The sequence below is a fragment of the Nothobranchius furzeri genome, chromosome 2 (assembly GCF_043380555.1).
Source record: "Nothobranchius furzeri strain GRZ-AD chromosome 2, NfurGRZ-RIMD1, whole genome shotgun sequence".
Lineage (NCBI taxonomy): Eukaryota > Metazoa > Chordata > Actinopteri > Cyprinodontiformes > Nothobranchiidae > Nothobranchius > Nothobranchius furzeri.
In genome coordinates, this window is record NC_091742.1 from 15471701 (window position 1) to 15499396 (window position 27696).

At 46.9% G+C, this 27696-nt stretch overlaps 2 protein-coding genes across 11 annotated transcripts in view; both read right to left on the bottom strand.

Moving 5' to 3' along the window:
• LOC139062766 (inverted formin-2-like) overlaps nucleotides 1–966 on the bottom strand; it is a 19066-nt gene extending 18100 nt beyond the window's left edge. The window contains exon 1 of one of the 3 annotated variants that reach the window (XM_070544498.1): nucleotides 1–959. This exon is cut by the window's left edge and continues 561 nt beyond it. The gene's annotated coding sequence lies outside the window, so the exon portion shown is untranslated. The other 2 variants (XM_070544499.1, XM_070544501.1) reach the window with 2 other exon arrangements.
• Nucleotides 967–4349: 3383 nt separating this feature from the next.
• Nucleotides 4350–27000, bottom strand: LOC139062761 (pleckstrin homology domain-containing family G member 3-like). Of its 8 annotated transcripts, none has more exons than XM_070544486.1 (19): nucleotides 26907–27000; nucleotides 25309–25393; nucleotides 17576–18036; nucleotides 16809–16909; nucleotides 16663–16732; nucleotides 16522–16568; nucleotides 13847–13997; nucleotides 13525–13656; nucleotides 13105–13287; nucleotides 12940–13032; nucleotides 12218–12304; nucleotides 12107–12140; nucleotides 11914–12006; nucleotides 11817–11849; nucleotides 11568–11590; nucleotides 11160–11435; nucleotides 10219–10290; nucleotides 8351–9731; nucleotides 4350–6741 (listed from the first exon to the last, which is right to left on the bottom strand). In XM_070544486.1, the coding sequence occupies exons 2-19, from the start codon at nucleotides 25349–25351 to the stop codon at nucleotides 5900–5902; spliced, it is 4122 nt and encodes a 1373-aa protein (XP_070400587.1). In that variant the 5' UTR covers nucleotides 25352–25393; nucleotides 26907–27000; the 3' UTR covers nucleotides 4350–5899. The 8 variants fall into 8 exon arrangements, with proteins under 8 accessions (XP_070400587.1, XP_070400583.1, XP_070400593.1 ...); XM_070544482.1 differs by having other exon boundaries at nucleotides 25303–25393; XM_070544492.1 differs by lacking the exons at nucleotides 25309–25393; nucleotides 26907–27000 and adding an exon at nucleotides 22998–23663.
• Between the last annotated feature and the right edge of the window lie 696 nt (nucleotides 27001–27696).

The following is a 27696-nucleotide window of genomic DNA, read 5'->3' on the forward strand; positions in this document are numbered from 1 at the left end:
TCCAGTGGCAAGATCGTCTGACTTACGTTTTGCTTTCCCCTCAGCTGATGCTGGTTCGATTCTCGGTGGGGTCGGCAACAATCTATTCAGCCAGCTGAAACATTTAATTTGTTCATATTTTAGTTGTAATGTTCATTTTCAGCAAAATATTTATGTCTCTACAAGTTCTTTGAATTTGGTCGTTCCTAAACAGCATTTTAGTTGAAACTCTGCTCACAAATGGACTCACACTGGCTAAATAAACGAATGAATAAATAAAAAAAACACATTAGTCATTATATGTTAAACGGCATACCAGTAAATTGTTGTAAACATAGTACTGGCAAGTGTAGCTAGAAATGAGGAAAATAGATTATAGAATATTTCCACTGCTGGGAGGCGAACCTGCGCAAAACTGCATGTCAACCTGACACCATCACCACTACACCACCATTTCTGATAAAACCTAGAGGGCGTTTTATTTTATTATGTTATTTGGTGTGTCTTTGTAGATGGGATGTATGGTTTTTCTGGCGTTGTCTCAGTAGAAGTCATTTCAGAAATAATTTGTCAGAAAATTCACAGAATATCCAGATTTGAGAACCAAGACCAGACCCGCTTTGGGGGAGGAGACCAAATTGAAGCTGAGATGGGAAGAAAATGCATGAATGAGGCCAAAAATGGCTTTGGCGTGTTTCTTATGAGGAAATGACAATATAACATGATTAAAAGTTCCAAAAGTTAGATTTTTAATTATATGGAACCTTTACAAAAACTGTTCAATTCACTTCTCAACTCCCTCCCCAATCTTGCATTTTTTAGCTATAACACCCTCTTTGGTTCCAGAATGCTATAAAGTCTTGACAACTGGAAGGAATTGGACTGACTCCGATAGAATGGGCGGGGCTGATTCTGGAATGGGCGGGGCTGACTCTGGTGCAGCTCCACCTTCTGGTGCAGCTCCGCCTTTGTGGTTCTGCAGCGAGCACCACTTGGCTACTTGGGCTGAAGCCCCGGATCTTTCATGATAAGCCCCGGATCTAAATCGCGGAAGTAACATGCAGTACCAAAGTCACACAGAGAGGGCGCAGCTGGCAGTAGTTTGTAAAGTCCCATTTAGTCGTCACACACACAGGTGTGTGGTGAAATTTATTCTCCGATTATGACCCATCCCCTGAGTTGCAGACACGCCGCGCTCGGGAACTATTTGGTGGTTTAATCCCCCAATCCAACCCCAATCCAATGCTGAGTGTCAAGCAGGGAGGCATTGGGTCCCATTTTTCTCAAAATCTTTGGTATGACCCGACCAGGAGTCGAACCCCTGATCTCCCGATCTCAGGGCAGACACTCTACCACTAGGCTACTTAGTCAGTATACAGTTTACCTGAGACTGAAGAGAAGCCCTTCAGCAGCTGGCTTCTGCAGTCTGTCTGAAACGCATGAGTGAAGATGGATATAAGGACGTTTTTTTAGACCAAAAGTACAACGACAGAACCCCAGCTCTGATGAGACTGGTGTTGACTCAGGTTTGTGAGTCTTATTTGAAAATATTTGTTGTGCTGCTGGTTTGCCTAAAGTTAGCTTATCAGGTAAAGTTGTTGGAGAAAGAAAGGGAATATTCACTATCATCTCACACTAACAGGAACAATACTCTGCCCTGAATATGCTGAATATGTAGCTTCAGATTAAACATTATGTGGTACAAGATATATATATATATGATGTTGACTAGTGCGTGTCACGTGTGTGCGCGCATGCGTGTGTGTGCGCGTGCGCGCGCGTGTGTGTGCGCGCGCGTGTGTGTTAAGCCCCGGATCTTCTTCAGTCCTAAATCCGCCCCTGGTTGCAACAGGAGCAGAAACTCAGTTTGGGTGATTTTAAAAGAGCTCGTTTTGTGTTTTCACAAACTCAGCTCAGATTTATCAGCTTCAGCTGTGATCTTACTTAAAAACTAGACAAGAGCCAAGAGGGCGGTCCTGTTTTGTATGACCTTCACCACTCTCTCTTTATTCTGCTCTCCCCACCTATTCCACCTTCCTCAGGATCCACTGATTTCCCTCTTTCCTATTCACTCTCTCTCTCTTTCTTAACATTTTTCTTTTAAATCCCAATTTCCTATTTTTGCTCACTTTAAATATATTTTAAACATTTTCTAAATGCTTTTTTATATTTTAACATTTGTTTTTGTTTTTGTGAAGCGCCTTGTGATTTTTATCTTGACAGGCGCTATAGAAATTATATTTTCTTCTTTCTTCTTCTTCTGTGTGTAATGGCCCAGTCCCAACACTGCAGCCTACAGCCCTCTGAAGGCCCAGTCCCAACACTGCAGCCTACAGTCCCAACACTGCAACCCTCAGAAGGCCCAGTCCCAACACTGCAGCCTGCAGTCTCAACACAGTACTGCAGCCTACAGTCCCAAAACTGCAGCCCTCTGAAGGCCCAGTCCCAACACTGCAGCCTACAGCCCTCTGAAGGCCCAGTCCAACACTGCAGTCTACCATCCCAACACTGCAGCCTACAGTCCTCTGAAGGCCCAGACCCAACAGTGCAGCCTGAAGCCATCTGAAGGCCCAGTCCCAACACTGCAGCCTGCAGTCCTCTGAAGGCTCAGTCCCAACACTGCAATCTGCAGCCCTCTGAAGTTCCAGTCCCAAAACTGCAGCCTACAGTCCCAACACTGCAGCCTGCAGCCCTCTGAAGGCCCAGTCCCAACACTGCAGCCTGCAGCCCTCTGAAGGCCCATTACCAACACTGCAGCCAACAGTCCCAACACTGCAGCCCTCAGAAGGCCCAGTCCCAAAACTGCAGCCTGCAGCCCTCTGAAGGCCCAGTCCCAACACTGCAGCCTACAGTCCTCTGAAGGCCCAGTCCCAACACTGCAGCCTGCAGTCCTCTGAAGGCCCAGTCCCAACACTGCAGCCTGATTCCCTCTGAAGGCCCAGTCCCAAACACTGCAGCCTGTAGCACTCTGAAGGCACAGTCCCAACACTGCAGCCTGCAGCCCTCTGAAGGTCCAATCCCAACACTGCAGCCAACAGCCCCAACACTGCAGCCTGCAGCCCTCTGAAGGCCCAATCCCAACGCTCGCACTTCCACACTTCCACAAGTCTGCCTTGATGCGGATTTGGGTGGAGTGTATTACCCACAATCCATTGCTGCAGGAGAAAAGGCTCAAGTTCCTTATCTGAACATGTTTTTTCTACATTCATGCCGGTGGTCAGAGGGACCGGTGGCGCCAGTGCTCGGGAGCCTCGCCTCTGTCAGTGCGCTCCAGGGTAGCTGTGGCTAGATCGTAGCTCATCACCACCAGGGAGTCAATGTGTAAACAACTGTTTTGTAAAGCGCCTTGGGCGGTACCAGGACTCTATAAGGCACTGTATCAAATACAGGCCATTTACCATTTCTAAGTTAATTTTAGGAAGATTAGTTGATGCTCTAAATCTTTTAGACAAAGCAGCAACGAATGTAAAATTATTTCAAATAATCCTTTGATTGTTTGAAAGTTGGTGATATAATTTTTTTAATCCAAGCGACCAGCATACCGCCATGGGTTGCCAAACACAACACGGTCTGTCTCAATTCGGCAATTGTTTGCACACTTGCGTACCACGCACTTGACACCTTACTGCACACTTTCTCCAAGTGAACTTGGGATTGGGCCATAGTGCACTAGGTGGAAGTGCATGTTAGGCTTCGAGTGTGAAGTAAACAAGTGTCTATATAACTGCTGAAGTCGACTTTTACACGGGGATGTCGGTTTCTGTTTCTGCTGCTTGAAATGAATTTAAAGCAAGTGACTGAATGATTGGCACTCTCTCCAAGAGAAACATTTGATTGTAATCATTTATCTACACAAAAATAAAATACTCAATATTATCTATAATAAGCAACATGAAAACACATTTTCAGAAAGGCATCTTCAGCCATTGCTCCACCTCATTTCTCTAAATTCCCACGAATCAGTGGCCTGTGGGTAATACCCAACTGGTAATACAGATGCGGAATCGGGCGAAGTGTGGATTCGGGGTATAAAAGGGGCGGAGCCATAGACCACACTAGAGAATGGGAACCACTGGACAGGAATATGCAGTTCAGGGTTGAGTATTGGCACAGGACCAGCTACAGAATGCATTTGTACTTTTAACAAGTTAAAAATGGGCAAATGTGCCAATTTACATCGACCTACTGGAGACAAAATCCACTATTCTGAAAAAAATTCTGCCTACATAAAAAATCAGTTTGAGGCCCGAGAAATGACCCTTTGGACACGCCTGGTGTGCAGAACATCTGTGTCCAGTTTTATGATTGTGTGCTCTAGTGAGCTCCAAAAATATAAAGTTTCAATTGTGACACAAAAATAAACCATCAAGCCCGGTTTTCTGTCATTTTATTGGTCTTTACTGAGACATTTGTGCTGTTGGCATCATCATCAATCAAATATACAGATAACACACACACACACAAGGGGAGGCTGTTACAGTGGTGGACTGAGGATCAGTGGTCATGTTCATACCTACCCAAGTGCCTCTGAGCAAAAACATGAGTCAAACAGACAGACAAATACATTCAGGTTCACTTCATATCACAAAAAGGCACAAAATAAAATCATAATATTAGATTTTAAATAAATAGATCATAAGTTTAAATGAATTTAGCTGATTTCAGATCTGACGAGGAACAAACTCCGCATTTCCACATCACGATGTTAATATTACGTCAGCTTTTAATACAAGCTTGATTACATGTCCTGTGGTTTTTAACAGGTTCTGCTAAAATTAACGGTTTCTTTGGTTCCATTTTGAATATATTGAAGAATTTTCTGAGAGTTGAGACCAAAATTATTCATTTCAAACCCTAAAAAGTAACAAATCAGCAGAAAAATCCCTTTAACCTCCTGAGAATCAGCATCCAGGTCGACTCGGAGTCTCTCACTTTATCATGTTCATAATCATTCAATCAGTTATTTCTAACATTCATTTGAATTTTATTTACTTGTTCCAACATTTATAATAAAAAAAAATATTTTTTTTTAAATAGATTTACTGTAATTTCATGTGTACACACACACACGCATATGTGTGTGTGTGTGTATATATATACACACATACACACACACGTGTATGTACATATGTGTATATACATACAGTACATATACATATATATATACATATACATATATATATATATATATATACACACATATACATATATATATACATATATATACACACACACACATATATAAATATATATATACATACACACACACACATATGTGTGTGCGTATATATATATATATATGTGTATATATATATATATATACATACATATATATATATATACACACATATACACACACATATGTATACACATATATATTCACACACACATATATAATGAGTTTAAATGCATTACATGTGTTTAATTATATTATAATTTCTAAGGATGGGGTTTATTTAAGAGTTGTAATTAAAATGATTTTGTTAGCTTTGATGAATCTCGGGTGAAAGGACAAGCGCACCAAACCAAAGCTCGGCTCTCAGGAGGTTAACGTCTGGAATCCAAACGTTTATCCTGAAAGCTTCAGATCCACTAGACCCGAGCCCGGTTTAGTCGCGGGGTCACGACCCTTTAGTGCTTTAAACAGGAGGAGCTTCACCAACGCTCGGATATAAATATTTACAGAAGTTTAGATTTAAATCATAAAAGATTGGTTGTTTTCTCTCTAAACCACAAAATAAAACTTCTTAAGTTGAATTTTCCTGGAGTGGCAAGAGTTTTGGCCTTTACGTCATGAACAACGATAACAACCTCCTGGGACCAGTCAGGTCGGCCTGCTGGTCGCCATGACAACACTCTGACCCTGTTTCTGGAATCAGAGTTGTGGCCTGACATTTTATTTTGAAGGAAAGTGGCTGCTTTACTTCTGGAACTTCTCCCTGAGGTTTTTCACCATGCTCCTCTGAGTGCTCTCCGTTCTCCGTCTGGATTTCTGGGACTCCTCCTGATCCATGGGAGCTGCTGCCTTGATGGGCTTGGTTCTGGTTTTTGCCCCCTCCCTTTGTTTGTATTCGTCAGACTCCTGATAGGCCCGGCAGCGGTCGATGACGGCCATGATGGAGATCCTCTCTCTGCTGGTGGGGGAACGAATCTGGATGTAGCTGTCATCTTCGCTCTCTTTGGGTTCTTTTTCCGGTTCTGGAAGCTTCTCCATCACTATGATCTTACGTTCGGGGTCATCAGTGAGCGGTGCCTCGGCGGCGATGTAGTACCCGTCCTGGTCGGCCTCCTCCTGGAGCCTCTGCAGCTCTCTCCTTTGTTGTCTGCTCAGGCGAGGGTCCAGAGAGTTTGCCCTCTGAAGACGTTTGCTGCGCTCCTCCTGGCTCACGTTTTGTCCGCCTCCGGGTTCCGATGAAGATGCGCCGCTGGAGGCTCCATCAGCCACGAAGGAGCTGCTAGAGTGTCTCCTCAGACCTCCCTCCAACATCTGCTCTGGGATGGAGCGGCTCCGACTCACCGGGACCTTCTGAAGGCGCTCACCGTTTGAATACCTGGACCGGAGCTCGTGAACTTTGGGCCAGTTGAAGGCCTCGATGACCGGAGGGGTGCTGAGGGGGCTCCGGGAGGGGGTCCAGCCAGGTGAGAGGTCCCTGGACCTGCAGACCAGACCGGCGCCTGGAAACCGGACGTGTTCTACCGGGCTCAGTGGCAGGGAGGTGACCTGGGAGGTGGGGACCAGCGGCAGCGTCAGGTTGGGTTTACCTGCAGAAGGTGGATCAGAACATCAGTTAAACTAGAAGTTTAATGAGAAGCTCAAAACCGGCTATGAAAACGTACAACCAGTGTAAACAGTGATGCAGGTCACCATGGTAACGTAAAGAGTCAGATTAGACGGTTGCTAGGTGGGATTAACACACGCAGGACCAGAGCCTAAAGGTCCAAACAACTGCTGCTCAACGGGACATCGGTCAGAAGACGGAACCGGAGAAGGTACCAGATCTGCTCAAACATCAGTTCCAAACTACGGATATCTTTGGAAAAGTTGTCTATGCTTCCTACAAAGAAGAACTACAACCTAACGTCACTCCTGTAATCTTTACTGACCTTCTACGCCAACGTGCTAATGTCTAACCAACAGTGTTGGGAGTAATGCGGTACAAAAGTAATTAATTACTGTAATGCATTGTTTTTTGCTGTAATGTGGTAATGTAAGGCATTACAGGGAAAGAAAATGGTAATATTTACTCGGTACAATTGTCAGTAACGCGGTAATTACAATGCATTTTTAAACCCAGAATCAAGATGTGTTCCTTAAAAATTCAAATTGCGGGAAACCCAAAGAAAGATCCAGTGTCTGCATATATTGCGTCATTTATGGACTCAGCTTTGCGGGCAGAGAGGACGCAGCGGTAACGGCTCAGCTGCATCCTGCACGCGGCCGCTGCAACATTCACAAAATCGCTCCACTAAAACAAAATAATTCACTTGCGATCGTTCATATCAGCGCATATTCTCTGGTATTTTGTGCTTTTCTGTCGTGCTTTGCCTCATCTGAGTTAATCTGGGCCCCGGTGATTTCAACTCATTGCTGCTGGAGCGCCGCGCATGTGAAGATCCCTTTGGCTGATCGTTAGAAAGTAGGAAGTCTAGGAAACAGTTTTTTCTGGAAGACGGAAAAAACATGCAGCATGCAGGAAGGTTAGAGAGAGAAAGGGCCGGAAATTATTCAAATAAAATCAAGAAAACAAAACAAGGTGCTTGAAAAGAAAAAAAGTAGGTAGATTTATCCCCAATACACATTTTTACCAGTGAAAAGCAATAATATATAAGCATTTAATATTTATACATGTGATAGAATCAGATCACCCCAGAAGTCAGTCCCACATCCAGGGCCGTATCAAGGCATTTGGGGACCAAGGCAAATATAGGCTTGGAGCCCCCACCACCTCACTCCTTGATCAGTTAATATAAGATGGCAGCGTGCTGAGTGTTGCTTTAATGTAATAAACAGTCATTTTAAAGCACTGTTATTATATCGGACTGTTTTTAACAGCAATCCTAGCTCAGACACCACATCACCTTCCACATATATGTCATGAGCTCACTGAGCGTCACATTCCCAGATTCACACTGAAGTTGTATCGGTGAAAGTAACTTAAAGTCATGCAAAAGAAGTGTAATGCCTTACATTTTAAAATCAGTAATATTGTAATGTAATGAATTACTTTAAAATGAGGGTAACAAGTAATAAATAATGCATTACAGTTTTGAAGTAACTTGCCCAACACTGCTAACCAATCACGTGTGAGGTCATGGGTTAGGGTTAGGGGGGACCACACTTAGCCAGGAAGGGGTGAAGAAGGTGCTGTACCTGAGTTCTCCTCCTCCACCACGCAGGCCAAACCCTTCCTGCCGAAGGCGGAGGAGGCCTGGCCATGCCGTCGGACTGCAGGTTTGCTGGTTTTGATCAGCTGACTGTATCGGCGAGCCAGTGAGAGGACTCTGCTTTTGCTTGTTTCTGTCTCATCCAGCTGGTCCGAGTCCTCACGGGGGTCCGCTGTCTCTCCTCTCCGTTGGGTGATCCGGGGAACCGTGGTCCTGAGAACCGCGTTCTCCTCCCCGAAGCCCCTCAGGGTGTTCTTCACGCTCCCCATCAGGCTGAGGCCTGACGCTTTGGTTTTAGTGGACGAGGGACTGGTGGAGTCCTCCGTGATGGTCCCGAGGAAGGACGCTTCACTCTCAGGGTCATGACCCTTGGTGTGGGAATAGAGAGCCAGTCTGGCTGGTCTGGATGGATCAAGTACTCCATCTTCCCTTTGGGATCTGGCGATGCGTTCCTCCATCCCCTCCCAGACCTTAATCATCTCAGATGAAGGTCTGAACTCTTCCTCAGACAGACTATCTTGCATACTTTGGGACCTGGATCTCTGATGTTCTCCAGAATCTGTGCTGAACAGATCGGACTTCAGAGAGTCCAACGAGTGACTAGAAACCATGTGACCATGACTCTCCAAGACTCCTGAATCAGGATCTGGACACAGAAATGGAGTCTTCTGGACCATCTCATCTTGTGGGACGCTGTTGAGGCGGCAGACCGAGCTCCGGACCAGACCTGCTGGGATGTAGGTCAGACTCTCCCGACGCAGCAGGGTGAAGGCAGCATCCTGATTCCCGGCGTTCTCATAGTAAGTCTTGATTTTCCCAATGAGAAGCTGGTCCTGCCTAGACAAGGTGGAGTCCCGTCTTCGTCGGATGCTTCGGCTCAAATCAAAGACCCCGTCGTCCAGAGGGGACAGCAGGGCCCCGTCCATCCCACCAGTGGTCTCTATGGGATCTGAGGATGTGCTGTTGAGCCTGGGAAGCCGGTCGGTTGCCTCGATGCTGAGGCTGCTGCCGGTCCTGCTGGGTAACCGTGGAGACGAGCGTGCCTCGTCCTGAACCAGGCTGCCTCTCTTCATGCTGTGGGTGAAGTGCTGAGCGATGACGCCGGCCCTGTCCAGGACAGAGGACGGGAGGATGCTGGGGGACTCGCACACCCTCACATCCACCGCGCTCTCGTCCTCCTCATCCTCAGAGGACTCCCCGCTGCTCAGGGTCTTAGCATCCAAGTCTGGTGCAGCGGAACACGGTTCCTCTCCATCGGGCTTCTGAGGCGAGACAGAGGTTTCTGAACCCAGGTCGGAGAAAAGTTCTGCTTCAGGTTCTTCTGACCTCTCCGAGGTCTTCTCCTGAGGGAGCTTCTCTTCTGTTTCCTGAAAGGAAAAAATACAACAAGTCATGTTTTAGTCAGGCGGAAGAGCTAAAACACCAACATGAAGGAAACTCAACCGCAGAAGAACATTCATCAGACTCGACGTGACCTGGAAGTAAACTTCGGCACTTCTTCCTGCAATGTTGCACCTTAACGAGTGCGCGACTGTCCAGGAACGTCTGGATTTGGACAGGTCGCTATCGCTTTCACCCTCGCAGCCTTTGGTTTGTCATTTTTACACAAAACAATGTTTTATATAAAGTACGTTGTTTTCCTCATCTAAAGAAACTAAAAGACAGCAGCACAAACGGCTCATTCCAGCTGACGGCATGGTGGAGGAATATCATGGTCTGGGATCCTTACAGTCAGAAGTTTGGAGCAAATTAGCCTTAAAATGTGAAACCTCCAGGATAACACTTTATGTTGAGTAAACCTCTGCTGGGGAGGGCATGGATCAGAATATTAGAGAGAGACTCTACGTCGTTTACCTGCTCAGGTGTTGGTTCTGATCCATTCAGATCATTTTCTTTGCTCGAGGAGAAACCGCCTCTCTTTACTTCCTTTAATGAAAATAAAAACATCCTAAATCAAACACAAGCAGATTAGTTTGCAAGATTTCAACTTTAAAAAGGAAAACGACGAACTATCCGCTTTAGGAGGCAGAAAAACCTTTCTGTTGAGTGAAATGTCCCTTTATTACCACATAGATCTAATCTAGAGCAGCACAGAGTCCACCAGCAGCTTTGCAGCAAACAAACAAACAAATAAACAAAAAACCATCAAAAACACTAAAGGAAGCAGCAAGCCCAGCCATTCTAGGCACAGCAGCGCTAAGCTCAGAGCTGGAGGGACAAATGTAACGCTTAGTTAGTCACAACGTGTTACTAGAGAGGAACAGGTTTCCTTTCTTCAGGTGTTTTTTATGGGATGTAGAAAAAAAAAACAAGAGATGCACCAAATAAAGTAAATAAAACATCAGAGCTGATGAGAATATTTACCTGAATCGTGCCAACATGACTGATCTAAAACTAAATACATCCTCCGTAAGTGCTGATCAGTGAACGCACAACTGCTAAACTTTTAGAAGCGTGATTTTTGTTCATCGTAGGTATTTGGGATGGTGGGTCAGAGCCGTGGAAGAACGGCAAAATGGAACCGGGCCCAAAAAACCAGAATGGGTGCATCTCTGATAGGAAAGGTCACAAATGGTCTAAAAGCAGGTGCTTGTGATGAATGAGGTCATCTCTGGGTCAGAACCTCCTGTTCCATCGTTCATGTGTTCATCCTGCTGAGCCCCTACATGTTAGTGCCACACATCAAACCCATGCGGTGGTTACGGAGCGTGTCGGAGCGGCGGCGTTATCTGGTGTTAGGCTGCAGCTTGGAGCCGGGAACGCTGGGGGGCCGGGCTGGAAGAGGAAAGCCTCACCGTCCCCGCAGAGGAAAGGAAGGCCTGGACCGTGTGGTGCCAGCAGGAGATGGCGGCCAGCACCGAGCTGGCAAAGTCCTCTACCTGCTCGTCCTGCAGCAGGAACTCATCCAGCTGCCCCGCCTCTTCCTCCACCTCTTCCTCGCTGCACACAAGTCGCTCCAGGGAGCCGCCCCTGCTGCGGCGCTCCTCCTCCAGCCGGTCCACGTCGGACTCCCCCAGGCTGCTGCTGCTCACGGCCAGCTGCGGCGGAGACGCGCCGTCCTTGTCCAAGTGCTGCGGGACGCCACAAACGGCTCATCCTGGATCTGTCTACCACTAAAAAGCTGCTACGTCCAGCTGTCTAATCACGGCAGCACAACCACAGACATGACATCACCGCACAGAGCGTGCTGGGTCAGGTCTTACCTCCGGAGGCGCCAGGAGCTCAGCTGGAGAAGAGGTGCAGACGAGGGATCGGTTAAAAACAGTGAGACACGTGTTAGACACAATCTCACGAGTAAATCAATAAATTACAAACAGCTTATTTTAGCTTTTTAGGTTAGGCCACGCCCACTGGAAAGAAGCCCCACCTCCTCCGGTTAAACCAAACCAGTGATTTTCATCATTTCACAGTTTTATAGGAATTTTTAATCAACAGTGATGTCATCGGGTTACCTTTGCTGCTCTTCAGCATCTGTTTGGTTGGTTCTGTTGAGGGAAACACAAGCGGTCACACCTGAGCAGCAGGTGATCGGTGAACAGGTGTGATTACCTGACTGTCTGCGGCCCTGACGGGTGTCACGTGGGGGCTCGTCCGACAGCGGTTTATTCAGATGTTCAGGACTGTACCAGTACCTGGGAAGGTCTGCAGGTAAACAACAACACGATTAAGACGTGGAGTAGCAATGACCTTCTGACCTTTAACCAAGTTCAACAAAGAGTTGAATCAGGAGATCAGGTCTCACATTTAGAATCCATCTCCATGATGGCGTCTTTAGCCTGAAACACAGCAAGCAGCTTCTGTTGGTGGAGTTCTTACAGGTGAGTGTATTACAGGTGAGTGCAGGTGATTGTACCTTCTGAGGGATGACGGCGTGGTGGTTTTCCAGGATGGTGCATTTGATGTGATGAGCCCAAAGCATCTTCTCCTCCACCGTTTTTGTCTGAAACACAAAAATGAGTCAAACCGAATTTTTAAGATATAAAATCTGTGCAAACGATCAAATGTGATTTCAGCTCCAGTCACAAAAACAACATAATCGACAAAATTCCAAAATGTTTTTAATCATGTAGTCACGCTCTTTTATTTAGTCACATGCTTTTATTTTGTTACACGGTCTTATTTTGTCATGCGCTCTCATTTTGTCACATGCTTTTATTTTGTTACACGCTCTTATTTTGTCACGCGCTTTTATTTTGTCACATGCTTTTCTTTTGTCATGTTTTTATTTTGTCATGCGCTCTCATTTTGTCACATGATTTTATTTTGTCATGTTTTTATTTTGTCACGCCCTCTTATTTTGTCACTTATTTTGTCACACGCTTTTATTTTGTCACGCACTCTCATTTTGTCACGCGCTTTTATTTTGTCATGTTTTTATTTTGTCACTCGCTCTCATTTTGACACATGCTTTTATTTTGTTACACGGTCTTATTTTGTCACACACTTATTTTTTCGTGCATTCTAAATGACGAGCAGGTTTTGATGCTTCGTTCCTGAAAAAGAGAAACCCATTTTCATTCCCACTGACTTCCTGTTTGGCCCCCAGGCTTCGGCTCTTCTCAGCTGTAGTCTCACCTGGAAAGTGTGAGGCTGTTTGGGGTGTTTGTAATGAGTCACGCTGAAGACCAGAGCATCTTTGGAGCTCTCGAGCAGCATCAGGGTGGAGCACTGGAAGAACAGAGATAAACTAAACACCAGCTGCTGGTGGAGCCATGTTTGTTTGTTTGTTTGTTTACTTACAGAGATGTGTGTCTTGTAGATGTAGTGCTCTCCACGGCGTTTGGTGATCAGCAGCATGCGGTCAAACAGGAAGAGCGTTCTCTCGTTTTTGGCCCGGTGGACTTTGAAGGATCCTTCTAGAACCAGTTCTCCGTAGGTGGTGAGGTCTGGACCTCTCCAGTTCAGCAGCAGCGATTGGACCTCCTGGTTAAAGGTTCGGGTTGTTATTTGGTCGACAGGTGAGTTTTCACAAGGCTAACAAAGTGAATTTAATATTATATTTGAGTTACGTTTAAGTTCAGCACACATGTAGGAACCTGGGCTAAAAAACAAATCCCACTTGGTTTCTGCTGCTATCAGCTGGTTGGTTCTGAGCTTCCAGCTGTTACCAGTTCAGCTGTTTACTGGGTCAGCTGGTGGGACCAGCGTGGTGGTGTTCACCTGCAGCCTGACGGCGTGCTCGTGTTTCCTCTTCATGTCGTTGATGTACCAGGCCACCCACGTCATGGTGTAGATGGCCTCCTCCACCACCTCATATCCCTCCTCCTCCGGGTCAAAGTGCTTCGCGATCTCCTAAACATGGCCGCAAAAAACATGTCCAGGTGTGAAAATGTAGTTTTTGTGCAGAATAAAATCACAGAAACATTATTTACTGTTTAAAATGATTTTAAGGAAACAAGAAGTTCAGAAGCAGAATAATAAACCAAATACATTTTTAGATTTCTAATCTGTTAATTCAGGTGTAAAGATGCAGGCGCGGTACCTGGAGCAGCAGGTGATACTTAAGAATTCTCTGAACAGGTTTCAGCAGGTATGAGCCCAGAGGCAGCGAACACTTCAAGGAAGCCTGACGGTCACGGAAAAACTTGGCCAGGGATTTATTCCTCATGCACTCCGTTAGTGCTGCGACTGAGCTGAAGCAGGTGGGAAAACAAACAGGTGTCACGGGTGAGAAAAATGTTAATATGTATAAACATCAGCCTAAATAAAGCAACTGGTATGAAAGGTGAAGTAGTGGGATGAAGGTGTGACAGAAAAGAGGTGTGATCCGGTAGAAACCAGTGGGACGGTGCTTTCTCTGCGTTGGCCCCAGTTCTGTGGAAGGAACTACCGTTGAGCATTAGGCAGACGCCGTTCCTCCAAGTCTTCAAGTCTCGCCTAAAGACTCGTGTCACAGTTTTGAATGTTTTTAGTTTTGTTCTTATTGTTGCCATTTGTTTTGCTTGACTAGCCCCATTCTGTTGCCTTTTAAACTGTATCCTTTCTTTTTTACTGTTTTATGATTCTATGCTTCTACCTTGCTCCTATGCCCATGTACTGGGTTAGGTTTTCTTTTTTTCCTTGTATGATGGTGTTCAGCATCCTGGGCTTCCAATAACATTGTGGAAGGTGCTTTATAACTAAAACGGACTGATTGATTATATGTAAACTAGCTGTGAGTGGAAACCAGGTGGAACAAGTGGAAACCAGGTGTAACAAGTGGAAACCAGGTGGAACAAGTGGAATTCAGGTGTGAACAAGTGGAAACCAGGTGAGAACTAGTGGAAACCAGGTGGGAACAAGTGGAAACCAGGTGTAAGTGGAAACCAGGTGGGAACAAGAGGAAACCAGGTGCGAACAAGTGGAAACCAGGTGAGAACTAGTGGAAACCAGGTGGGAACAAGTGGAAACCAGGTGTAAGTGGAAACCAGGTGAGAACAAGTGGAAACCAGGTGTGAACAAGTGGAAACCAGGTGAGAACTAGTGGAAACCAGGTGGGAACAAGTGGAAACCAGGTGTAAGTGGAAACCAGGTGGGAACAAGTGGAAACCAGGTGCGAACTAGTGGAAACCACGTGGAACAAGTGGAAACCAGGTGCAAACAAGAGGAAACCAGGTGCGAACAAGTGGAAACCAGGTGAGAACTAGTGGAAACCAGGTGGGAACAAGTGGAAACCAGGTGTAAGTGGAAACCAGGTGAGAACAAGTGGAAACCAGGTGTGAACAAGTGGAAACCAGGTGAGAACTAGTGGAAACCAGGTGGGAACAAGTGGAAACCAGGTGTAAGTGGAAACCAGGTGGGAACAAGTGGAAACCAGGTGCGAACTAGTGGAAACCACGTGGAACAAGTGGAAACCAGGTGCAAACAAGTGGAAACCAGGTGCAAACAAGTGGAACCCAGGTGTAAGTGGGAACCAGGTGTAAGTGGAAACCAGGTGGAACAAGTGGAAACCAGGTGCAAACTAGTGGAAACCAGGTGCAAACAAGTGGGAACCAGGTGCAAACAAGTGAGACCCAGGTGTTAAGTGGAAACCAGGTGAGAACAAGTGGAAACCAGGTGTGAACAAGTGGAAACCAGGTGAGAACTAGTGGAAACCAGGTGGGAACAAGTGGAAACCAGGTGTAAGTGGAAACCAGGTGGGAACAAGTGGAAACCAGGTGCGAACTAGTGGAAACCACGTGGAACAAGTGGAAACCAGGTGCAAACAAGTGGAAACCAGGTGCAAACAAGTGGAACCCAGGTGTAAGTGGGAACCAGGTGTAAGTGGAAACCAGGTGGAACAAGTGGAAACCAGGTGCAAACTAGTGGAAACCAGGTGCAAACAAGTGGGAACCAGGTGCAAACAAGTGAGACCCAGGTGTTAAGTGGAAACCAGGTGAAACAAATGAAAACCAGGTGCGAACAAGTGGGAACCAGGTGTAAGTGGGACCCAAGTGTAAGTGGGACCCAGGTGTGAGTGAGACCCAGGTGTTAAGTGGGACCCAGGTGTTAAGTGGAAACCAGGTGTAAGTGGAAACCAGGTGGAACAAGTGGAAACCAGGTGCAAACAAGAGGAAACCAGGTGCAAACTAGTGGAAACCAGGTGCAAACTAGTGGAAACCAGGTGGAACAAGAGGAAACCAGGTGCGAACTAGTGGAAACCACGTGGAACAAGTGGAAACCAGGTGCAAACAAGTGGAAACCAGGTGCAAACAAGTGGAACCCAGGTGTAAGTGGGAACCAGGTGTAAGTGGAAACCAGGTGGAACAAGTGGAAACCAGGTGCAAACAAGTGGGAACCAGGTGCAAACAAGTGAGACCCAGGTGTTAAGTGGAAACCAGGTGAAACAAATGAAAACCAGGTGCGAACAAGTGGGAACCAGGTGTAAGTGGGACCCAAGTGTAAGTGGGACCCAGGTGTGAGTGAGACCCAGGTGTTAAGTGGGACCCAGGTGTTAAGTGGAAACCAGGTGAAACAAGTGGAAACCAGGTGCGAACAAGTGGAACCCAGGTGTAAGTGGGAACCAGGTGTAAGTGGAAACCAGGTGGAACAAGTGGAAACCAGGTGCAAACTAGTGGAAACCAGGTGCAAGTGGGAGAAAACCGGGTTTGAGGAAGGGGAAACCAGATTGGAACAGGTAGAAAACAGGCGTGCAGAACAGTAAACAGGTGTGCTCTTCTGTAAACCATCAGGACTTACTTTGGGTAGTTGGTGCAGTACTGTGTGTAGATGATAAAGTATTCACTCTGAAACAGAAACATGGCGTCAAACGATAGAACGTTTGTTTGACTCTGTGGTGACATCATCAAACATTACAGCTGTCAGAACATCCGGCCTCACCTTCATCACAAAACACCTGGCCACGGCGACGGGGTTGTTGTCACACATGTCCAGGTCCTGCAGCAGCTCGCTGTGGACAGGAAACGCAGTTACCATGTGAACGGTCTCTGACATCTTGTTTTCATTCGTCGCCTGTCATTTCTCACCTGTTGAACTCATAAATGTCCTCGATGTTTCCGAAAAGAGCGCAGACCTGCTCAGGATGGATGGACAGATCGGCGTGATCGATGATGTGAGCCAGGTAGTCCTGCAGGAGGAGGAAGATGAGGGACTCGTGTCTTATTTCTGGGATTACGTCAGACTTCCTGTTTTCAAGTTAGCCTGGAATGTTACAAATTGACTAAATTCAACTAAACAATCATATTTACATTTGACTCTATAAAGTACAAACTGATGTGCAACTCTCTCATTCCTCCAGAAGGGGGCAGCCTGAATGAATATTTGTGTAATCTGATTACTACTGGGACAACATGAGTATAAAAGAACACTTAAATTTGATACAATTATTCATAATAAACTACATTTAGTTATCAGAGAGCATCTTCATCCTTATGATTTATAATTATTGTTACTAAACATTAAAAATGCCAACGTTTCACACAGTTTCATTCATAAAACAAGTTTTATTTTGGTAACAAAGTTTTTGTTCTCTGGTTTCTGGGACCAGTTCTTCGCTGATCCTGGTGAGGGACTTGGACTCTGACCCAGCTGAAGGTCGGTGTTGTGTTCTGATCCCAGGTGTTGGTTCCAGAGATCCTGACTCTTACATAAGCAGGTAATCCGTCTTTACCTGTTAATTATAGTCTGTGAGGACGAACTTCCTCCAACATCAGCAGCTGTCCTCCGCCTCCGGGTCTCTGAGTCCATGTCCCTCTGACTGGACATGTCTTATTCTGTACGCCTCCAGACTTACCTCTACGATCATCCGCAGGTCTCTGACGTACATCCTCTCGGTCTCGATGATCTCCATGATGACCCGGTCCAGATAGGTCAGCTGGGGGTTGGGCGCCATGCTGGCCCTGATGAAGGGCGACGCCTGCTGCCGGCGACTCGAGGCTCGGTTCGCCGCACACGCTTTGTTGTTGTTGTTTTGGTTGTGAATGGAGCTCCGAGCTTTCTGCCGAGGCTGGACACTCGACCCCTGGGTGTTTGCAGCGCCCCCTGTGGGGCTCGGGTTCTGGTTCAGGTCACTGTTGGAGGATTCTGCAGACAGCTGAGGCGGGGTGACGGAGTCATCTCTGGAGGAGCCGTAGCCGGACGACTGAGTGGAGATCAGGCTCACCGGGCGCCGGCCCGATGGGGGAGGGTCAGAGGAGTCCGAGGGCGTGGCTCGCTCATCACTGCTGATGGAGGCGGTGGAAAGGCGGGGCGATTCTGAGGAAGAGGAGGGGTGATGATGTCATCAGAAGCAAGCTAAAGCATTCCCATCAGTGAAACAACACCGCCCCCTACCAGGCCAAAGAGGGAATTACAAACAAAACTCACCCAGAATGATTTGGAGCTTCAGCTACCTTTCAAAATACATTCCTGAGTAAGGTCTTTCACAATAAAAGCACAGACATGTTACAGCTCATCTTTTCTTTCCTTGCACATGTTTCTAAAAAAACCCTTCAAGTTAAAAGTGAGCCAGGTTTGTTTTGTTGCTAGTGATGAGAAATGGAGGAACAACAACAGTAAACACACTAAAGAGACAACCTTTGTGATGAACATCATCTCAGACCTCCGCCGATGAGCTGTGCTCAGCCTCCTTTAGTGGATCATTATCTCTACAGCCCATCTGAGGAATTCCGGGAATGAACATAAGCTACAACTTCTCATCCAAACGCTGTTTAACGTCAGACGGAGTAATAAAAGACCCTGAACTCAACAGTCACGTGGAAAAGGGTTTTATGTATTCATTCACATCAAAACATCCAATGATGACCGAGCTTTGTTGTAACTGTGACTCCACCAGAGCAGAGACTCAGTACTGACCCAAAGGGGCTTCCATGACCCTGATCCGGCTGCGACCCGGTCCAGTACTCACTGAGGTTTCTGGAACAGATCAACTCATTATCATTTAGATTTCCAGGATTTTACCTCAAAACTCCGACTGACGGAAGAAATAAGAAGTTTTAGATGTTCAGAGAAGAAAAGAGCCTGAATCGCACGGAGGTTCTGACTCTTCTGGGTCCTGTTCAGAATCACGTTTGAGCTCTGATGACGACATCAACACCCAAACCAACGAATCACATCCCAGCATCAGCGTAGAGCAGGTGCTCATGCTCTGATTGGATCATTAACACCAGCTGACCAGCGGCTGTTTGGGACCGCTTCATAAATCAGTAACAGGTTAAAAAGTCAATTTGTTACATTTTAAATGTTAAATTTTATGTCAATAAAATAATAATCAACTAAAATCAAGCACAACGCCCTCTGAGCAGGAGCCCATTTCCATTTGATCAACGGGGTTAAAGGTCGCGCTACAGCCCTCTAACGGTTTGGATCCAAGTCTGAGCAGCAGAGACACCTAACGTCCACCTGAGACAAATACTGAGACAAACGGGGACAGCTCACGCGAGAAGGACAAAAAATGTTTAAGGTAATCAGGAAGTTTGATGAAGAAAACGTCGTCCAGGTGATTTACAGGTGTTTAACCCAATAACACCTGTCAGGATGCTTTAGGACTGAAGAAAACGAGCAACTTCCTCAGAGACAAGAACGTTTAGATTCAGGACTCAGACCCCGACAACTCCCATGATGCATTTCACCACAAACGATCCAATCACAGAGCATCATGTTCAGTCTGAGTTAGTTACAGGAGAGAGGATCATGGGTAATGGAGTCTGTAGAGAAGGAAAACACTCCTGTTCCTACAGATTACCAACAGCTGTGTGTGGTCACATGACCACACCTTGTTTACACAAGGTCAACAAATTCCTGCAGCTCACCTGAGGACAAATATCACCAAGGTCATTCAAACAAGTACAACCTAAAGCTGCACTGAAGCCGGTCAGAACCAGTTTATTTATAAGAAACGTGTCCCAAAGACAGAAATACAGACATAACCGGATTCTAGAGGTCACAGCAAAACCAGAGGTCAGAAACCTGGGACCGACCACCGAGAAGGCTGGGGAACCACGAGTCGTCCACGATCAGCTGATCAAAGCGACGGCACACAGGTAGGGCGGCGCACGCTACATTTTTACGTCCACTGGAAGGCCGACAGGACCGGTGGCATACGGTCGTGCTTGCGGCTACCATTTAAGACATGGCTGATGCTCATGCCAGCCCAGGGCCAGAGCCAGAACCAGAACCTTCTCTGGGAGGTCCAGCAGCTCAGGTACCAGAAGAACGTCGCTGTACAAACACACAGCTGAGCTGGTGGGACACGACAGCTGGTCTGAGATCAGTCTGAGGGGTTTAGGGAAGGTTGTTCTGGTCTCTTACTGGAGATGCTGGAGTTCCACCAGACCCAGAACAGGTCCGTTTGAGTCCAGCTCACCTGGCATCAGACATCTGTTGCGTTTTCAGGCTCAGACCAGTAGAAGCTTTGTGCCTGGTCCTTCAGAGGTTCTGGATGGAGCTGCTGATCCCAGGAGATTTGTGACTTTGATCACCCAGAGGGACGTTTTTACACTTTAATCATTCAGGCAGAGAAAGGTCTCCATAACTCAAGGGATGAGCCAGAGTCGGGTCGACACGTAAATAGTCTCCACTAAAGGTTTTGGCACCAAAGATGTGATTCTGATTCTGAGCCGAGACCCGTTCCAGCTCCGGTTTTGTAACATTCTTCTGATGCTGCTTTTCCTCTCAGCAGAGCACAAAAAGACCACCGGAGACGTCCACCAGGCCGTGGGCTTAGATCTGGGTGGAAAAGCAGGTTAGAAGAGTCCAGCTGATCGTTTCAGCCCAGGAACAGCAGGTCCAAACGGGTCAGAGCAGCTGGAGGGAAAAGTCCAGCTGTTGGTGGACTTTAGTCAGAGCGGCACCAGGAGAGTCTGAGGAGGAGGAGGAGGAGGAGTGTGTTTGAATGAAAACAGATTCAAAGCAACACACTGCGATCCGTTAGCTGCTGGGCTTCCTGCCAGCCCGAGGGGCGTTCACTGACCCTGCAGGAAGGGAGGGAGTTTGTGATCCTGACAGGAGGACCAGTAAGGACTCCGTTAACATTCAAACGCACCACGGACCGTTAGACCCACTGGAACCAGAACCCAATCCAGACCCCACTGGAGCTCTGATTAAAACCTGCTGAAGCCTCTGCAGCTACTCACCAAACCAGCGGCGTGCGAATGCCCACCGGAGCCACCGGTCATCACTCCTGAAGGAGATCCTCACCTCCTCGTCTGAACATGAGCACCTCACCACAGCGACACCTCCTCCTCCCATGAGACCGCGCCACAAGCTCCTCTGGTACCCCATCCACTCCGCAATAATCATCCACAAATCACAGACTTCCCCTTAACACCCCACGAGTTCAGAGATGGATTTTCTAAACACACTGAGAGGAAAGGAGGAGGAGGAGGTAAGGAAGGAGGGATCAAAGGAGAAGAAGGAAGAGGAGGTGCTTAAGGAGGAACACCGGCTAAACATTTACTAAAAATCAGAAGAGTCTGATCTAAAGCTGCAGAATGTGGACTTCCTATATGAAGCACGCTGCCGTTTGTTTGTTTGTTTGTTTATTCATTCATTTATTTATGTCTCCTAGCAGCTCCGCTGGTCAGGAGGTCTGAGCTCCTGCTGTTCCTCCTCATCCTGCTGAAATGAACTCTTAATCTAAAGCTTCACACACACGTTCAGAGGTTGAGCTTGATGACTTTGCTTCTGGATGAACGTTCACATGCAGCTGCAGGTCGGAGAACTTCCAGGAAGTGTTTGTTTGGAAAACCAGGAGGCTGGTCCAGGGAGCAGACAGGAAATGGAACCTGCTTTGGTGGTTCCTCTTTACCCTCTGGAGCTTTGTGGCATGTGGGGTCCAAACGGCCTCAGAAACATAAAAATCTTACTTTCTTCAGGAAAACTAGGAGTTTAAAACAATAAATAACTTTAAAACCCTGACAGGTGTGACAATAATCCACCGGCATCGACACCAGGAACTGCTCCTCTCTGAAACTTGGTGATGATGTCACCATGAAGATCGTGTGATGAAGAAGAGAGAAGCTTGGTTTGGTTTCATTCCGTTATCGGAGTCGGAGCTGATCTGAGAGCAGCAATTCATCGTCCGTCCTGCTGTTCGGAGTTTGTTTGTTTTTGTCACAGAGTGTCTCAGGGGGGTGGAGCTACCCTGCAGGATAACAGACCACTGTTCTGCAGACACAAGAACGCTCTTCAATACCGACATGTTGTCATGATGCAACAGAAAAAAGGTTTTCACGTCCCGTTCCTGCAGGAGTCTCAGCAACACCACGAGTCCCAAAGATTCCCGGTTCGGAGGCTACAGATTCCCGACTTCAGGAAATTTCTGACAGTTTTACAGAGTTACCAACGGACTTGATAAGGATGGGCTCAACACAAAAGCTGCACAAACACATGGCTGAGCTCCGTCCAACACGAGGCCAGAGTTCATTTGAGAACAAACATCAGGCACAAGATCGTGTAAACAAACCAACATTCGTCCAATAGAAACACAGGAATCGTCCACGGAGCCGACAGGTGGGGAGAACCTCAGCCAGCATCAAAACAGTGCAGTAAGCGTTATAAGCCCCGCCCCTTCCATGTAAACAAACCAACATTCATCCAATAGAAACACAGGAATCGGGTCAGATGAGTCTGAACTCAACATGTCTCCAGATGTTACATCCTGTTGACTCTCTAGCTGTTACAATATTTAAATAATTATTATGTTTAGCAATGATTTGCTTTCTGATTTGTGCAGGTGAGTGGGCGGGACTTCCAGACACAACCCGAGACTCGTCCATGGGAGGGAGGGGTGGACTTTGGCATGACCAGGTTCTGGTTGGATGTTCTGAACATCCAGAGATTGACCCGTCGTCATTTGGGATCAGATTCATGACTGGACTTGGTCTGACCCAATCCTGATGGCTTCATATTCCAGAATATTGGGTTAGGGTTAGCTCCAACACGCCTGGGGGACCTGGTTCCTGCTCTCGTGCCACTGCCATGCACCGGACTACAGTGTTCAGGAAGTGAACAGAGAAAGGTCTGGAGGAGGTCGAGTCCTGGTGGACCACCTGTTCAGGTCTAGGAAATAAGTCCAGAAGCACATATTTCATCAGAAATTTGATCCCACACATGTATGATGAGTAAACGAAGCTCAACTTTAATGACCCCGAAAGCAGAAACAGGAAAAGTCTCAAAGTTTTAGGAGTTTCTGAACTAAATTAAAACGTACGCACCTTTTTGTGCCATCTCACCACCTCAGCCCACAGCGGCGCAGCAGACTCAATCAGACCCAAACAGCAGCAGCAAAGTGGAAATAGTGGCTTCTGTTTGTAACACCATCTGACGGGAGATGCAAACGCACCAGAAAACACCACGGGTGGAGTGGGCGGGGCCTCAAAAGGCAGTGGGCGGGGCCTTAGAGAAGGAATAAGAGCTAAAGATTGTTTAATAATTGTAAAAATGAGCTAAAATAGATTAAACTAAAGTCACATGTTGCACACCCAGTTGTTACAGAGAGATTTGAACCAGCAACCACAGCTGGCTGTTCTCTCTGCTGGTTTCTGATCAGCTGACTGAACGGGACCTCCATCCCTGCCTTCCACAGGTATGTCAACAGTCTCCAAGCGTGTCCCAACATCTCCCGTTACACAACCCGTGGGTTTCTGCCCGATCAGAGACGACTCCGACTGCTTACGGCCTTCTACCAACAGGAAGTAGCTAATAAGGTCATAACCATTTCCTGTTGGTTTGGGCTGACTTCAGGTCAGCAGCTGAGTCACAAGTTGACCAACTGAAGCAGGTAGCAGAAGGAAAGATTCACCTCCTCCTGGGGGGCAGGGAGAGGATTATCAGAGAGGAGCCTCAGAGTTCCTTGGTGCCTCGAACGCCTCGCTCTGAGAACATTAACCCCTGGTTCCCAGCAGCAGGAACTGATCTGAGAGCAGATTTAGAGGCTGTGATTACCAGAATAAGAGCTCTGACACGGAAAAGCTTTAGGAGACTAAATCAACATTTTCACTGAGATGTGAAATCAGGGGTGTGTGTGTGTGTGTGTGTGTGTGTGTGTGTGTGTGTGTGTGTGTGTGTGTGTGTGTGTGTGTGTGTGTGTGTCTAATCCGACTAATGATGATGAAGCTGTGACTTAATCCAGCACGCAGAACCAACTTGGACACATCAACACCAACAACAACCCGAGCGGACTAATCAGCTGATCCGAACACACGGGCACACGGGGGGTCGGCACACGTGAGCCACCATGGAACACGCAACGTGAATGACACGTGACTGATCCACAATCACAGCAGGGGTGTATTAAAGTACTCAAGTACAGCATCACTCACTCCCTAACCCCCCGTAGAAGGCTTCCTGAGCAGCCTCCGTTTGGTGAAACTACTGTTGTCCTTTAGGCCTGATGAGCTAACGGCTAGGCGGAGGGTATCGTCCCATCATGAGAAGGCCTGAGAGACATCCCAACACCAAGTGTGTACCACAATCCCAGCCAGCTGTTCCCATGGCGATTAAGGGTCATGTGACCTGATATTAGCTCAATGTACACAGAGAATCAATAACCAGATAAATACTCAGTTACAGGTAACTTTACCCTTCAAACACCCCACCTACCAGAACAGAACCAGCTGACCCGGTCTCTGCATCTGGATCTATGTCTCCTACCAGAACAGAACCAGCTGACCCGGTCTCTGCATCTGGATCTATGTCTCCTACCAGAACAGAACCAGCTGACCCGGTCTCTGCATCTGGATCTACGTCTCCTACCAGAACAGAACCAGCTGACCCGGTCTCTGCAGCAGAAAACTCCTGATATTTGAGCTGAAACCAGGAAAACCAGCTCCTACCTTAAAGGTTGATTCCCAACAAAACCAGAAAAAGACTGTTTGGGTCCGAGCCAATCCAGGTCTGTTCAGACTCACAGAATCCACCTGCTGCCCTGACACGAGGGGCGGGGCCTAATCCAATTAGGCTCAGAAAAAGGCACCGCCTACAGAACTCAACACAACAGGACTGCCTCCTCTCTCTCTCACACACACACACACACACACACACACACACACACACACGGGACCTGGTTCTGAACGTAAACCTGGACTCCGATCTGGCTTCAGGCATCACACCTGCAGACTCCTCTCACACCTGTAGCCAACAGTGTGATGTCAGCTCCACCCAGCAGCAGAACACTCTCTCTTTGTCCTGAAGACAGCTCAGGACAGATGTGAGCACAGCCGGTTCCCTCCACCAGCGGGAAGAAAGACCGTTCTCATCCACTCACGGCAACAAAGACTGATCTGTGACCAGCTGGTCCTGCTGAGGCCCGGGACCCTGCAGCCCACAGATGGACCTTCAGACCTGGAGCCTCCAACACAACCAGACTCATCTGACCCGAACCCAGAAAGATCAATGTGCCTGAAAACGTCTGCTGATGTGCAAATAACTATTTACATAGAAACAAACAAACAAAAAGCATTTATGAATAGTCAACAAACTCAAGATCCCACAGAATGACGAAGAGGAAGAGTTTCTTACCCTCACCCATAAGGCCGTAGGAGGCGGAGCTACGAGATCCTTCAGGCATCACCTGTCTCCCATAAATACACAGACTAGGTTGTATGAGGACCTGAAGGAGAACAGAAGACAGTGTAATCAGGAGGCATCTCCAACACAAACAGCAGCACCGGTGAGAATCTACAGGTAGAGCAGGTGAGCGGTCATGTGATCAGCTCCTGCTGCGTCTGCAGTGTGATGATGAAGGCAAAACACAGCCCTAACCCCGAACAGGGAGCGAGACGAGGACGAAGAACTGGACCGGCGACCTCGGTACGACTCAGCATCGAGCTGCGTTCACACACACGTTTGTTAACGTTTACCTGTGGAGGTTTAAAGGGTTTTAATCTGTAAGAAAGAGTCATTCCTCAGATGTCAGGAGCGTTATCTTTTCCCGACAAAGGAAGTTTCCCACACAGCAGAGAAAATCTGAAACATCACATGAAGCCTCCTCCTCACAGACCAGTGTTTCTGCTGTAGTCACCTGTTAAGTACAAACTCTACAACTACGTTGTCATCTTGATCTCCTCCCCTGGTCCTGCTCACCTCCGTCCCAGATGTGTCTCCTCACAGGCGGGAGCCATCAATCAGTTCCTGGTACCTTCATATTTAACAAATCTGAACCGGTGAGGAGTCTTCATTCTGTGCAGCAGCTGTGGTCATTAACCTGCTGTCCCATCAACGCAGGCATGTGTGAGGTGTCCTCCTGTCCAAGGTCAGTTCCCATGGTAACAAAGGCTGTCAAAATCAGTTCATCGTAGTTTCTGCAGATAATACCATCCAAACCCACCCAGGTAACATATTTGATCATTGATAATTAATAAAGTTTAATGCTTTATTATTTGGGGAAAACACTTGCTGCAGATCTGTCTCTGCTGAACGGACTTCGTTTTAAAACGGCCACTTTTAGGATGATCGGGTTTCTTTTGAGTGACACAAACCCGAACACTTTCAGAGCAGTTCCACAGAAACGTCTTTAGACCCAGTTGGGTTCGGCTCCATAAACGTATCCAGACAGCAGTCTAATCTGATCAGAACCAGAGGAAATCCTCGTCTCGCCGTTTCTGGATGCCTGTTGCAATTTCACCAGCGGGCAGCGCAGACACAAATACAAATGTGGGGATTTACTGCACTTTAGAGCTGGTTGTGTTTGGGAAAGTTCCCGATTTAAAGACGCATTCCGCCTGATTACAAAAATAATTACTAATTTTTTAACAAGTAAATCTAATTTCCACACAGACACGAAATCCCAAAGTACCGACTTTTCCAGCGGAGGCTCTCGCTGAAGCATCCTTCTGCCCAGCAACCACACCTACACGCCCCGGAGCGAGCTTTAGCTTCCAGAGGTTCCGTTAAACTCTGAAGTTTGTTGGCCTGAGGTCGAACACGAGGCTCGGTTCGGTTCCGACTCGTAATGAAGAGTTCGGAGTGAAAGTGACGAGGGTCAGGCTCACTTAAGTGTCCCATGGGAACAGTTCTGGCAGAATCGAGCCTGTCTCGGACACACAACGACCAACGCGACCGGGTTTGGCTTGCCATATTCCCACACTGAGACACGGGACGGGAACTGGAACGTATGGACTCACCTGAGCTCAGGTAATTCCTCCCGACTTCCGCGGTGGTTTTCCCACCAACTAAACTCCCGTTTCCTCTGATTCCGCCTGTGAGGTCTACTCACTGCGCATGCGTAATGTTCAAAAACTAGCAAAACTACACAAAATGGCTAACGATAAAGTTAACACGAATAAAAACTCATTAACTTTGGTGGATTTATTTAAGAAATAGGAAAGGAAAATAAGATTTTAGCAATTTGGTGTCTCGGAAATGTTTTTGTATTTTTTTGTGAGTTTCGTTTAAATCAAAGTTTGACTATTAGAGGCTGCAGTTCAGACAGAAGGCCAGCAGGGGTCAGCAGAGCATCATCACACACCTTATTTCTGTGGAGTTTAATATGAAGGAAAAAAAAACTGTTGAAGCTACTCACCGGTATGTATTGATGGACCATGAAATAGTTTAGCTCATAAAAGTCACTGAAATAATTTCTTTAAGACATCAAACCCTTATTTAGAGGAGTCCGTTTTATTTTTGCTGAAATAACAAAGTTCCAGAGCACTGCTATTGGAGAGGGCAGATCATGCCAAATACCTTTTAAAGGGAAGCATAAAACACTCATCCTACCCTGAGATGGGGCGATATTAAAATGTGCAACAGAGCTGGCTCACTTTAATGTTTTAGAATAGAATAGAATAGAATAGACTTTATTTATGGGGAACGTCACTTGTTGCAGCAGCACCAACACTTAAGGGAATAATTTGAAGAAAAATAAAAACAAAGGTACACGTATTTATGCATAGGCAGTAAGCTAGTACTGTAACC

Excerpts from the sequence above, each read along its gene's own strand:
- LOC139062761 (XM_070544478.1), bottom strand. The coding sequence starts at position 21,081 with ATGATTATTGCGGAGTGGATGGGGTACCAGAGGAGCTTGTGGCGCGGT. Across the intron at positions 11,850-11,913 it reads TCAGGGCCGCAGACAGTCAG|AACCAACCAAACAGATGCTG; the intron begins GTAATCACACCT and ends TTCCCTCAACAG. Across the intron at positions 6,742-8,350 it reads GGTGGAGGAGGAGAACTCAG|GTAAACCCAACCTGACGCTG; the intron begins GTACAGCACCTT and ends CACCTTCTGCAG.